At 37.1% G+C, this 14,984-nt stretch overlaps 1 protein-coding gene across 2 annotated transcripts; it reads left to right on the forward strand.

The window, feature by feature from the left end:
* The first annotated feature begins 1,495 nt into the window (after window positions 1–1,495).
* On the forward strand, window positions 1,496–13,513 carry ctdnep1b (CTD nuclear envelope phosphatase 1b). 2 transcript variants are annotated; one of them, XM_081359055.1, is made up of 7 exons: window positions 1,496–2,099; window positions 4,695–4,761; window positions 4,944–5,062; window positions 9,192–9,380; window positions 9,503–9,614; window positions 12,096–12,180; window positions 12,265–13,513. In XM_081359055.1, exons 1-7 carry the CDS (start codon window positions 1,986–1,988, stop codon window positions 12,323–12,325), a joined length of 747 nt encoding a protein of 248 aa, XP_081215181.1. In that variant the 5' UTR covers window positions 1,496–1,985; the 3' UTR covers window positions 12,326–13,513. The 2 variants fall into 2 exon arrangements, with proteins under 2 accessions (XP_081215181.1, XP_081215182.1); XM_081359056.1 differs by having other exon boundaries at window positions 1,502–2,099; window positions 9,503–9,521; window positions 12,265–13,511.
* Window positions 13,514–14,984: the final 1,471 nt, after the last annotated feature.

Raw genomic sequence — 14,984 nt, forward strand, 5'->3', positions numbered from 1 at the left:
AGCGGACATAAACAGAAGCTCAACCGAATCTGCTTGACCTGCGAGAACAAACCTGGTTGGTTCTTGCTGAAGCTCAAACGTGCTGCGTAACACGAGAATGAACCTCATTGGTTTACTAGATCTGATGTGTGTTGACCAACAGAAAGCTGCTTGTTTGGAAAGTGATTTCTGTATGAGCTGTGCTTCATACATCGTTACACTGACAATAGACATTGGGCGTTTTTTCCCTGTGAAATATAACAAATCGAGTAAGTTAGTAACAAACTGATAACATAAACTGGCGTAACAATGTAACATGCTTAAATTCGGCATGAAACGGCTTCTCGAACAAGAAAATAATATAGGGAGGGGCTTGATATTGTCATGGTGAATTGATTGGATGGTTGGATTGTTGTGGTTTGCTATTGGTCGATCTCATGTGAGTGACAGGTTGTCCCGCCCTCGCACCAGTAGATGTTGCTGCAAGTGGGAGGGGTCGAGGGGAAGTTATTTTGATTAAAGATTGAGGCATACGAATAAAAATATTTTGAAAAGAATGTTACGGTTTGATTTCATAGTGACTTTAAAGGGCTTCTGAAGTAATCTTTTGGTGAGCAAAGTTAAAAGACTGGCGCGGTGAATCAAAATCTCATCACTACGCTAAATTGTACGGAAGCGTATTGCATTCACTTGAGGAAAAAAAATCTACTCTGTTTTTCTGAATTAACGAGTTAATTATCTCAGAATTACGAGATAATTTTTCATGAATAAAAAGTTTTTGCTCTGTTTTTCTGAATTAATGACTTAATTATCTCAAAATTATGAGATAATTTTTTCTTGAAATAAAAATATTTGCTCTGTTTTTCTGAATTAATGACTTAATTATCTCAGAATTATGAGATGATTTTTTATAAAAAATATATTTTGTTCTGTTTTTCTGAATTAACGAGTTATCTCAGAATTATGAGATCATTTTTCATTTAAAAAATTTGCTGTTTTTCTGAATTAATGACTTAATTAACTCAATAATTCAGAAAAACAGAGCAAAAACTTTTATTCATGAAAAATTATCGTAATTCTGAGATAATTAACTCGTTAATTCAGAAAAACAGAATAAAATATTTTTTTTATATAAAAAATTATCTCATAATTCTGAGATAATTAAGTCATTAATTCAGAAAAACAGAGCAAAAACTTTTTATTCGTGAAAAATTATCTCATAATTCTGAGATAATTAATTCAGAAAAACAGAGTAGATTTTTTTTTCTTCAAGTGAATGCAATACGCTTCCGTAAAATTGTTCGTTCATTTTAATAATTTAATATCACACAAAAATAAGGACTTTTTTTTTTTTTTTTTTACTTAACCACTGTCATCAGTAAAATAAATTAAATGACAAAAAAAAAATGTGAAAGCTTCCTACGGTTTGAATTCTCACTGGTGAACACTGAATGGGAACTCAAAAGTCTTTTTGAAAAACGCCGCGGCCACGTGAGCACAAACTTTATGTCTCTTCGCGGAAGTGACGTCAGGGAAGCGATGGCGGCCCGTGTTGCTCTACCGTATTGGCTTTAAACTGTTCTCGGCGCTGAGAAATTGTACGCTTTTTCTTTTCGCTTTCTCAAAGATTATCACAAAGAAGCGGAATACGCATATTGGTTTTAATGTTGCAACAGATGGACGGTCGCACTTCGCGTGGCTTTTGGCAGAACGGAGACATTTGTTCGACACTCCAGTTTGTTTGACCACCTTTAGCCAGCGAGCATTTGAAGGAGCCGGACAGAGAAAACTACCTCTCTAAAGATAAAGACATTCACCAAGTGATATTTAACCCACGCACTTTTGTTTTGCGAACGCTGCACTTTAGCACCCTTCAAACGTTTGTTTGAATCATATCAAGGCGCGTGAGGTGTGAAGTTGTGAATGGTTGGCAGGACCTTATTTCCACAGGTGTGTTGTGTTGCTCTTGTCAGCGGTGTAAATCACACCTCACGGACTCTGGTGTTATGGTTGACATGCTAAAGACCCGCCAATGTCTGCTCGGTGTGCGCACTTTCCTCGGCGTGACATCCAGGCTGTGGAGCTTCTTCTTATACATCCTCAGGAAGCACATACGGACGGTGAGTGTCCTTTTCATGTGTGAGCAACTTTTGTTTCGTGACATGGCACTGGACTTTCATGCAGGTGTCTGAAGGGAGAGCAGACACCTGTCTGGAAACATTCCCATTCTCCTAGATGTAAATAAAGTAGCCAGTGGCTTATTATTTCATGTTTAGGTAACACTATTTTAATGTGTCTTTGTTACACGTTACATTACTATAGTAACTATAAATTAGGCATAATTACATGCAGCTAAACCAAATCCAGCAACACTTTATTTTGCAGTGTCCTTGTTACATAATTATGTAACATGTGATTACTGTAGTAATAACAACAGTAGATTATGTATAATTACATGCAACTAACCCTCAACCAAAGCCTAACCCCATAGTAGGTGCTTGATATTTCTCAGTACTTAAATATATAATTACACTGTAACAATGACACCTTAAAATAAAGTGTAACCCCAAATCTTAACCCTATAGTAAGTACATGTAGTTAATTGCTATTACTCAGTACTTAAATGTGTAATTACACAGTTATAGGGATACATTAAAATAAAGTGTTACCCATGTTTATTCTGTGATTCATTAGAGAGACACATATGTCCATTAAGACGTTGGTAACTGCACAACTTGTTTGCTGGTTATGAAGAATAACATGTTACACTGATTCCATTAAACACTGACATTTACAAACTAATGACAACTGAGTTGTCAACTCCTTAAATTGGTAAATGTGACACTTTACTGTTGCGTAAACCGTTAATAAACAGCCGAACATGTACCATTAGTGTAAAATAAGACTTGACACCAAAATGAGTTATTTTTCTTCAAGAAATTCAAGAAATTATGACATTTCACTGCATCTAAAGCAGTAATGATCCGGGGAGATAAGTGCAAAATAAGACTTGACACCAAAATTAGTTGTTTTCATTTTAAATAACTTTAATTATTTGCAACCAGTGTTACTGTTTTTACTAAAACTATTGAAAACAAGATTTTGTTCATTAAAATCGAGCTTAAATAAAATATAAATATTTGATGGAAAAACATTAAATTAAGATAAGTTTAAGAGAAAGAACCTTTAACTAAAATGTATATATGATGTTTTACTGTGAGCCTAAAGCAATAATGATCAGGGTAAGATGGATAAATCAAAAACCATTTTTAATAATATTTATAAAAGAAAGAGGATTCATCATTTCTAACATAATATACTAATAATAATATGTGAATATTATCCAGTAGGTTTTTGTTTTTAAGAAGTAGCTGATAAATGGGTCACATGAGTATGTAAACACTTTGACTAGGAAAACAGGCTGTAATCCCCCTGTGCACAACAGGCTTTGGCGAGCCAGTTGTGTAATAATCTTTAAGATGATCATTAAGACGCAATTATAGAAGTATTACTCGTCTGGGACTCTGATATGGGTGCCGGAGTAGCGGACGCTTCTCTGAACATGCTTTACAGTCATGCAAGCATCGGGTCGGTTCGACCTGATATTATGAATGAGGCCTAATGCAAGTTGGGAATAAACAGCCCCCTTTTCAAAGTCACCCTGGCAGTTTCGCTCGGCTGTTCTCTCCGAAGTTCCTCTGACGCTTTTAGACAGCTGGGAGAGCTAAAGATAGCTCAGAAGAGAGGGATTTGGAGAAAGAGAGGAAGAGTATCCACATTGTGGTGAGTGCTGGACTGAAGCAGAGGGTCTCGGACCTCTTAAAGAGACAGTGATCTGAGTTTGAGCTCAGTTCAGTTCCTGAAGGTTGTGTACTTGAGTAAGCGGCTAATTGACCAGTTGTGAAGTCCAGGACACCCCTTGTGTTCATTTTGACTAATTTAGGGTTCTCACGGTCACGGAAAACCTGTATTATCCGGCTAAATTGTCCATTTCTGGGCCTAGACATGTTATTATTAACATTATTAGGCATGGAGATTTCTATAGTAAATTTGAATGATCAGCCGATATTGATTATATATCATGAATATGATTATTTCTTTATCCATATATTTATTTTATTATTATTTTTCGTTTGCCAATCTTGAATACGGAGAGCAGAAGCACCCTAATGCCAATGTTTAATAGTAATATTTAATTAAATATTGCTTCTTTTTTTTTAAATAAATATAAACAAATAAATATTTCAAAAATATTAATAACAAAAATTAAGTACATGGGGGGGGGTGAAAATATGACAGATAGATAGATATGAGATGGATGGATGGATAGATAAAGAAATATTGGATGAATGGTTGGATTGATAGATAGTCAACAGTATTTTTAATACAACCTGTATTTTTAAATTGACTATACTTTTTATTTATTTATTTAAATTCTGGATATTGTAAAGTTCGACCTGCTTCAGCAGTGATAGACAAGCTTTTTTTTTATTGTGCTTTCATGTGATGTTTAAATGGTCGTTATTCACTTGTCGTTAGAGACTAGTGAGTTCTGAAAAGTTCAGAGTTGATAAATGCAGACCTAAATGTTCCATTAAAACCATTATATCTTGCTAAATAATCTGTAAAAATGTCCTCTGCTGCATTGTACACGTGTCTTGCGCTGTGCTGTACTGAGGTGGACTGTTTCCTGTTTTGTCGTCTTCCTGTTCTAGATAATCCAGTATCAAACGGTGCGATATGACATTTTACCATTGTCCCCCATTTCCAGAAACCGACTCAGTGAGTATATCTTTTCTTCTCCTCAAGTTTAATACGTGATTATTATGACAACACAAAGCTGCCGGTGAGATTTAACATGCCCAATCTGAGTGTTACTTGTCTTTGAGACAGTGTTGTGTTTGTGTGAAGTCTTTTCATATGCGTTGACTGACCTGTCAATTTGTGTTTGTATTCATGTTCAGACACCGTTAAGCGGAAGATCCTAGTTTTAGATCTTGACGAGACATTGATCCACTCGCATCACGATGGAGTCCTCAGACCTACAGTGCGGCCTGGTACACCGCCAGACTTCATCCTCAAAGTAAGATGAAACATTTTTGTTACAGAGTACATTACATTTGCACTATAAAATGCACATCTATAGACCAACGCTCATTAAAAACCTAGAAATATCAAGTATTGTGATTCCAGGCCAGGGAAATTCATGGAAATTTCCATTTACGGTTACGTTTTTCTAGTTATGCTTGGTTCTAAAATAGTCTTTGTTGCTCTTACAAAATAAAGATTTTTCTTATATATATATTTTTTAAAATAAATTAAAAACTATTAAAATCATAAATACTATTTTTTTTTTTAGCCTGACTTCGTCATACTCATATTCTAGTCAGAATGTGAGTCTGATACCGCTCCATAGAGATTTGATTATGGGGCGTGTCTCAACCGAACTAGGAAAAAAAAACCTCTGCACTCAATTGGATAGACCTACAACCAATCAGAGCAACGGAGTAAATGACGCATGTCCTTCATTCATATTTTCAACCAACAAAATGTCGCGGGCGCGGCTCTCTGTTCCTCTTTTAAAATGAATGCGCTGTCGATATCTTCTATAACAGACGCGATGGCGGAATCTACACATGATGTTTCATAAACAAAGTTCGGGAGGAGCACGTATAAATAATCAATCCAATATCAACTTGTCATCAAACAATACCATGTCTAACGTTACTGAGGAAGCATATTCACTCTGTCAACTTACCTAACACTCCTTGACAGTTTTTCAGCATCCCTCGGTCCCTCCACCACCCCGAATCCTCACTCTTGTCTTGTTCTCTCACAACCAGGAACACGGGGGGAGTATGGCTACCGAGCCCACAGCCCTCTCGGACAGCACGTCATATACGCATTTATTCTGTCTTACTTATTTGTGTGAACTCGTGACATCTCATATAGCCAACGCATTTATTCTATCTGACTTATTTGTAAATGTGAACTCGTGAAATCTCAATTCTCCAGCTGCAGTCGTCTTTGTTGTAAACTAATTCAAATCAAGCGCTCTTTGGTGACGTGGGTGATTACGTAACCGCAGACTATCTGTCCATCATCGATTAAAGCCCGCCCTGGCAATTTGATAGGCTCGGCCTTCTAGGAGCCGAGCATAATTACTCCTCAATGGATCGAGTCCAGACCGAACTTCCCGACCAAAAAATGTTGTGGGCGGGGTTCGGGCTGGCACCCAGGCTAATTTTTTTTATTATACATTATAAAAGTAAAATAGTTATAATTATAATATTATTATAATAATTAATATAATTATAATATTTATTAAATGTATAAAAAGCTATATAAAATATTATTATTATTATTATAGACTATTATTATCAGGGCTGTACGTTAACTTTTTTAAAAACGTCCATTTACGGTTACGTTTTTCTAGTTATGCTTGGCTCTAAAATAGTTAAATAAAATAGCAGCTGCTCTTTGTTGATACTATAAATACATAAATACTATTTTGATTATACATTATAAAAGTAAAATAATTATAATATTTATTAAACGTATAAAAAGCGATATAAAATATTACATATTAAAATATAATAATAATAATAATAATAATTATTATTATTATAGACTATTATTATCAGGGCTGTACGTTAACTTATTTTGAACATTGCTATGATATTGCTGTAGCTGGTGCTAGAGATGTTGAAAGTTTTATAGCAATTATAGCACAATGAAACGTGCTATAAACATATGAAACGCCTGTTACCATTTCTGAAAACAACCATAGTTCATCATGCATACTATATATGTATGCTAATTATGTTATCAATCACTCCCGTTTAAGGGTGGGTGATAATTTATTCTGTTGTTTTTGAGTTTATGGACCAAAGTAAATGAAATAAATATGAATAGAAGTCTCATAAAAATATACTTAACAAAGAGCCAATTTTTCATGAGCATATTTTCCCAGGAAATTATTAATTTATTTAATTATTATTATACTTCAGTATATTTACATAATATATCTGAATTCCTAATATCTTTATTATTAATCTTATTATAATCTGTGAGATACACACATTTTTTCATCTGAAGAAGGAAAGACGCAGGTAATCGCACACGGTCAGTCGATCTCTCTCTCACTTGTTTAGTCCAAATCTACAGAGACTCTGTACAAATCACAATGGTACATGGAGTCTTAATAAAAAAAAATACATTCATCACTCTTGTTATTTTTATTAACTTGTTTAACATTCATGACAAATGCATGAAGTGTAAAACAAGAAGGACATGTGAACATTGCATTCCACTGCGGTTGGCTTGTCAGTATTACAAAATTGTGGTTATCGCTACAGCCCTACATGCTTGACATAGGCCCTGTTTACACCTGGTATTAGGTTGTGTTTTGGTCGATCGGATCACAAGTAGACGAGACAGACACATTCCTGTTTACACCTGGTGTTTTAATCCGTCTCTTTTGTCCACTTTTTCTCTGAGGGGAGGGTCTATGGGCGGGTAAATGGACAAAATGGACCTTTCAATCTAATGGACAAACTAAGCTTGTGCAATTTACATATGAACGCGACCAGGGATGACTGAAAAACATCCGGTGAGCATCAGCTTTCGTTTCTGCTCTGACAGCCACAAAAACACGTTGAACGCTGAGTGTGTGTTAGAAATCAGGAATGGTGAGAGAACATTGTGCTTGGTATGTTTTTCGTCTTCAAACAAAACTTGGGTCTCCAGCCGACAAAGTTTAAATCCCCTCTGGCTAGTGCGCTTCCCATAATGTTCACACATTAGGTCAGTAGACGGAGAGACTGTCTTTTGTGGCTGTTCGAACACTTTCGACCACATGAGCGTTTACACTATGAAAGCAATCTGGTCAAATGTGTTTTTGACTACCTCTGGAAGTGGTCGAAAGTGGACAAGCTCAAAACGCTTTACACCTGTATCTAGCGTCGTCCACTTGTGATCCGATTGACCAAAATGCATCTTAAAGGAGAACTCCGGTCAATTTTAACATTGAGCTCATTTTATTGTAGATTTAGAGTGCTGTCAATACAGAGAACAACAACAAAAATCGGTGTTGCCTACACCGAGTTATTCTATTTTTAAAATTTGCACCCTGTTGACTTCAATGGGGCAAGTACTAAACCTGCTTTTAGGCTCTTAACATCCTTGGTGTGTCATTACAAGTGCACAGAAAATGTGAGTAATTCCTTCTGAGTGAACACGAGTGGATCTGACTGCATATAAAACTGATGTTATTTAAGCCAGCGCAAATACCTGTTTACATCCTGTTTTTCGGTTGAAGTCCAAAGTAATCGATTGCCGAGTTCACGCGCGTGATCATAAGTAACTAAACATATGCGCGTGAACTCGGCAATCGACTACTTTGGACTTCACCCGAAAGCAGGATGTAAACAGAGGTATTTGCGCTGGCTTAAATAACATCATTTTAATACATATCTTTCACATCTACTCCAGTCAGATCCACTCGTGTTCACTCAGAAGGAATCACTCACATTTTCTGTGCACTTGTAATGACACATCAAGGATGTTAAGAGCCTAAAAGCAGGTTAAGACTACTCTTATGTTATGAAGACACTCGACAAAAAGACATTTTGGCATAATTGTGTGTGTTATTGTTCGTTCAAGCTCGAAAGAGAGCTGTATTCTGGCATGCTGTTTTGTGCGCACGCACGATTTTAGCGCGAGTCTTTCTGTCTGTCACAGTCAGGACATTCACATGCAGCGCGTTCATTTTGGCATACATGTGTGTTGTTCGTTCTACCGCGAAAGAGAACTTGATACTGGCGCGCGTCTATCTGTGTGTGTGTGTGTGTGTGTGTCAGGAGGACATTCACATGCAGCTCGTTCTTTTGTCTTATCGCGCATGAATGGTTTAAAAGCATTTGCATTAATAAGTGCATTAATAAGTGCGTTAACAGCGGTAATTTTTTTATTTAATATAAAATCGCAGCATTTTGCGTCATATTGCGATACGATTAATCGTGCAGCACTAATACAAACAAACTGGTCTGTCTTACACGCGTGTTACTGTGGTAAGTTTTCATCACGCAGAACAATTTTTTGTATGTTGCACTGTACAGCCCTTTTTAATGCTTCTCGTTTAATCATGAATCGCTGTTATCTTCACCCAGATGTCTCTTTCATTTTCTCATGTAAACTGTCATTTTTTGCAGGTGGTAATAGACAAACACCCAGTCAGATTCTTTGTACATAAAAGGCCGCATGTCGACTTCTTCTTAGAGGTGGTCAGTCAGTGGTATGAGTTAGTAGTGTTCACTGCTAGTATGGAGATCTATGGCTCTGCAGTAGCTGATAAGCTGGATAACAACAAGGGGATCCTAAAAAGAAGATACTACAGACAGGTAACCACTGAAACTCTTTACATTTCATTGTTCTTAAACCTTTCCTATGAGAAATATGGAAAAGGCAGACATTAGTCACGGATATATTTCAACAACACTCTCCGTTTCTTTATCTTGTGCAGCACTGTACACTGGATTCAGGTAGTTATATTAAAGACCTGTCCGTTGTACATGATGACTTATCAAGTGTAGTCATTCTTGACAACTCGCCAGGGGCATATCGCAGTCATCCAGGTAAGACTATAACAACGCGCTGCAGTTTGCACTGCTTCTTTGCAGGATTAACTTGTGTGTGAGCAGTTGCCCAGCTGGTCTCACTGCATGATATCTGTGGTTGTGTACTTTAGGCCATTTCAGCCTCACCGTGTTTAGCATGCTCAGCATCACAGTAATCTATGCCATATGCAAAAGCAGGATTTAAGATCATATATAGGATTTATATATCATATTATATAGTCAATTCCTGATGAATTCCCCTATTTTTTCGAATGAATTTTACTCTGAAATGCATTACATTATGGAAGTAAATTATAAAGTTGAAATTGATCATACACATACATAGAATGAACATCTGAACTTTAGGATGCAAAGTAAATGACTAAATAAAATTTAAACAACACTTTAGAAAGAACTGATCAATAAATGAATAGCTAGGTCTTGAATAAAACACATTTTACTGCTCTGTGATGGGGTTTTTTGTTGTCACATGAGAGAAATTTCACTGACAAAAAAGGTCCATTGTCTGTTGTCATTGTCAATAGTGCAGTGATGTAAGTCACTTTCAAACCAAGCAGATTTCTGTTGTTCAGTGCAGCGAATCCATGAGACCAACAATGATAAATGTAACCAACCGCACATTTAGTCACAAATATATATATACAGTACTGTGCAAAAGTCTTAGGCATGTTAACACCCCCCCCCCCTCCCTCCCAAAAAAAAGGTTTTAAGTCAGTTATTTATATCTTTTGCTGTAGTGTGTCAGTAGGAAATATCAGTTTACATTTCCAAACATTCTTTTTGCCATTAATTGTAATAATCCAGTGAGATTTGTGTATGCACAAGGAGTCTGACAACAGCCGGTATGATCTGATCTCACCATCATCGAGTCCGTCTGTGATTACATGAAGAAACAGAAAAAACTGAGACAGACTAAATCCAGAAGAACTGCGGGAACGTCTCCGAGATGCTTGAAGAAACCTTCCTGCAAAGCTACAGTACTGTGAAAAGTACTGGCACTTGTGTTAAAATGCTGTAAAGTGAGAATGCTTTCAAAAATAAAATCACAAATTGAATTTATTTATGATTTAACTTCTATTAACTAATTCAAATCAATATATGGTGTAACGACCCTTTGCGTTTAAAAAGGCTTTTGTCCAGGTACACTTGCTCATAGTTTTTCAGCTTTGCAGGAAGGGTTTTTCAAGCATCTCGGAGACGTTCCCGCAGTTCTTCTGGATTTAGTCTGTCTCAGTTTTTTCTGTTTCTTCATGTAATCACAGACGGACTCGATGATGGTGAGATCAGATCATGCCGGCTGTTGTCAGACTCCTTGTGCATACACAAATCTCACTGGATTATTACAATTAATGGCAAAAATACTGTTTGGAAATGTAAACTGATATTTCCTACTGACACACTACAGCAAAAGATATAAATAACTGACTTAAAAACAGTTATTTTTTGGGGGGGTGGTATTAACATGCCTAAGACTTTTGCACAGTACTATAGATTCAAATGTATGTTTGCTGATTTTCAACCTGCTTTGTATTGGTACAATGACGGTAGTTTATATAAATTAACAGCGTGTTTCTTTTTCTCTGTTACCTGGACTGAGAAATTCCAGTTTATTTGCAAAAGTCCATTTGACAGCTCCAGAGCTTTCGTGAAAACTACAGATTATACTTCCACGTTTTTGTATCCCCGCCCACTGAGAGTCGGATTGACAGAGGGTTCATCTCCTCTTTAAAAAGCATTATTGTAAAAATACTGTGGCAACAGCCTACATGATGGCATTTTGTTTCGGCTGGTTTGCAGAAGGTGCGCTCCCCGTTCCTCTTTTTCTAAACGAACGGATGAAATGGCGGTTTCTTTCGTTTTTTCCCTCTCGTCTGTTTCATCTAAAATGCTGTGTTCATAGTCATTCAGTTTAAAATGTAGACTACAAACATTTTTACAGATTTTCCGTCGCAGTGTCCAGTCGTCTCCATATTTCCCATTCTTTGCAGCCTTTAGCTTCTGCCTACAACACTGGATCCTTCACTGGAAACCGAAAATAACTTGCTCCCGCTAAATGTTTATTCTTTGCATTCTTGCACCCAGGAGCAATACAAGTCAACACTGTTGTGTCTAAAAGTTTGCTAAGAAGTCAAGCAAAAGCGGTATTTGACTGGTCAAGCCTATCCAATAACAGACTTGGAGTGGCCTTGGATGACAACATGCCCAGTGCATTATGGGTGTTTTCCTACTTGTTATTACCTGTTTCTTATTTGTTAAATTTAAGTTTTCCTACCTATTTGGCAAAAGGGAAGATGACAGCCTTTTTTCTTTGTTTTCTCTAGTCAGGTAGCACCGATTTCAGAAATGATTTCACCTTTCTACCGTATAGACACCCAAGTTTTCTTGAAAACCCATGTATTATAAAAGGTCTACTGAGGAAAAAGTGGTTTGGTTTGAATGTGTAATTGTTTTCTACATTTCTTTTATTCTGACCCATAGATAATGCAATACCTATAAAGTCATGGTTTAGTGACCCCAGTGACACAGCACTTCTTAACCTGCTGCCCATGCTGGATGCACTAAGGTAAGGATCTTAAAACATGGAACAATTTTTATGCTGTTCACTTGAAATCTCATAGCACCTCTTCATTATGTGTTCCCTCTTCAGGTTCACCGCAGACATACGGTCCGTCCTGAGCAGAAATCTCCACCAGCATCGACTCTGGTGATCATCCGACCGAGGGCTTTCTTCAAGTCCGTTTTTTTTTTTTTTTTTTTTTTTTTTTTTTTTTTTTTTTTTTTGTCGAACTGCTTCCCTATCTGACATCCGCCTGATCATTCTCCCTCGACTCTGGACTCATCACCTTCCAAAAACGGCCTTACATGAGGTCTATCAGGAGGAGAGTCGATCCTGAACTCAAAGGGGATGGAAAAGGCAAACTTTAGGATGTTTCAGGAAGCTTTATTTGCCTAGGTTTTTTTTTTTTTCTTTTTTCTTCAGAATGGAGTCTCTGCCTTACAGTTCTACCTATGCTGATCGTGTGCGAGTTATGTTTGTGCTATGTGTGGATGAGGACATCTGCTGTTTTTCTTTTTAATTATTTGAAGATATGAAGTGGCTGGATGCTGAAGCAAGATAAAAACGGACCTTTTCATGACTTGCGTCTTCAATTCCAGTTTGGGACGTCATACCTCACTTCTAAAGGTGGCGCAAACGGAGATCTACTAAACAGACTGGCTAAAAAAAAAAGCCACAGACACTCTGCACATCCTATAGTTCACTGGAAAAACTATTGATGTCACAGACAAGTCGGGGGTTATTGTTGTAGAGTTGTGTATGCTATTATTGAGGTACTGTCTTGGAAAACATGGGTTTTAACAACTTCTGTATGGTTAACCTGTCAAAATTCAGAATGTGGAAGATAGTATTATCCATATTCTGCAGCAAATTCTTATTTTATTTTTTATTCTGGTCAATTGTCATCCTGTTTTAGTTTTGGCAGTAAATGAATTTTTCATGATTATCAGGGAGGATGTAATAGAATATGTGCTTTGACGAAGCTAAACGACAGATTTTAAGCCTTTCTGCTCTAATTCTTCTCTACAAGAATGTATGTGGTCGGTTACGAAATCCTACCACTTGGGCGCCTTTTTACAATGTATTTTTTTCCTTCCTGAAAATGTAATAATGACAAGACTTGAATTTATAAAACTTGTACTTCATTGTATTGAAGAGCTGACTGAGCAACAGACACCTTTTTTTTACTCAAGGCCTTGTTGGTTTCTCTGCACCTGTCTGATAATGTCAATTCTGTTCTCATCAATCAAACACTTGTTAAGTCTCAAGGCAGCTTCCTGGGACACAAGGAGTCCATAGACCTGTGCACGTTACTAATAAAAACGTGTCACTATCTCATACTCTGGGTTCAGTTTCCTTTTACATTATATGTTTTTTTTTTTGTTATTTTTTTCGCCGCTAGGGGTCGCTAACCTCTTACAATAACAAAGGCGTAGGTTGATGACGCATAAGCGGAATTATGGAACTTGTCGTCATGCTGATGGATCTAATAATGTTTATGGATGAGTGAATACACTGATGTTTTTAACATGACTGTGGTGTGAAGCAGGGTGCGATTGCTAATGAGAGACAGATATCAGCGTCACACGAGTCCCGCGGATATAAAGGAATAAAGACATTTCATTCTACCGAACTACACGCAAATGCAGAAATACTACTCGCATAGGTCAGTTTATTTGAAGAATTAAACTTGAGGTAACGCAGCGCTGTTTCACTTGGTCTACACTATCATACTAAACTGCATTTGAGTGTGTTGAAAGTTATAATGTTATTCTATGCGTTAGTTTGTTGGCTGTATGAGACTAGCAGTAAGCTAGATCAACATTAGAATAACATACTGATCATATTCTAACATTTCATCATGTTGAGCTATATAACACTGATTAGTTTAATGCACATTTGCACGTCTCTGTCAAGTCGAAGTTTGTCGCGGACGCTAGCTCTCGGCATCTCGAAAACGCCACGCTAATATTGATCCTCGTTTTAGTTCTCCTTTTGTCCCAAAGTCTGCTTGCCATGGTCCATAATGTTTGAACGAAACAACAACAGCGTGAGCGTGCCGCTAGACGTAACGCAGATGTCCACGTCTGTCGCCATGGTTACTATCATAGACATGATGTCTATGGTTACTATGGCAGTACGAGCGGAAACCAGGGATAACGCGGATATTACGTCATAGAGACAGAGCGTATTTAGGCCACGCCCACACCGGGGGGGAGAACAATCCAACCGTCTCCATTGACTTTGCATTGCGAGAGGCTGCCTCCTTGTCATTTTATGACTTATAACAAAAAACAAAACAATGTCGAAAAGCTGCTTTGTGACAAGGTGTACAGCAAACAAGCTAACAAACCCAGAAATAAGTTTTTATAATCTGTCGACCCCAAAAAAACATTCAAGGACACAAAAGTGGATACAGGCAATTGAAACAGAGCGTAAGGTGTCATATTACTCTGAGAACTATGTCCACTGGAGCAGGGAACGTAATTGGCGACAGTATAACTTATTTTACAAAAATATAATATATAAAACTGACATTTGGATATTTGACTTACCAGTGACAAAATGTTTACTGCATTTTTTAGTGCATACTGAGTGTCAGGATCCCAATTGACCCATTCGTTCCAGCCTGTGCCCACTTTTGTGTCCTTAAACACTCGTTTTTTGGGGTCGACAGATTATAAAAACTTATTTCTGGGTTTTTTAGCTTGTTTGCTGTACACCTTGTCACACAGCAGCTTTTATGCATTTTTCTGTCTTTTGTTATAAGTCAAAAATGAAGGAGACAAGGAGGCAGCCTCTCGCAATGC

This window comes from Scardinius erythrophthalmus (assembly GCF_964197995.2).
Source record: "Scardinius erythrophthalmus genome assembly, chromosome: 2".
Classification (NCBI taxonomy): Eukaryota; Metazoa; Chordata; class Actinopteri; order Cypriniformes; family Leuciscidae; genus Scardinius; species Scardinius erythrophthalmus.

Bases quoted from the DNA above. Each gene is read 5' to 3' on its own strand.
- ctdnep1b (XM_081359055.1), top strand. From the start codon at position 1,986: ATGGTTGACATGCTAAAGACCCGCCAATGTCTGCTCGGTGTGCGCACT. The intron at 2,100-4,694 runs GTGAGTGTCCTT...TTCCTGTTCTAG, and splicing joins TCAGGAAGCACATACGGACG to ATAATCCAGTATCAAACGGT. The intron at 5,063-9,191 runs GTAAGATGAAAC...CATTTTTTGCAG, and splicing joins CGCCAGACTTCATCCTCAAA to GTGGTAATAGACAAACACCC.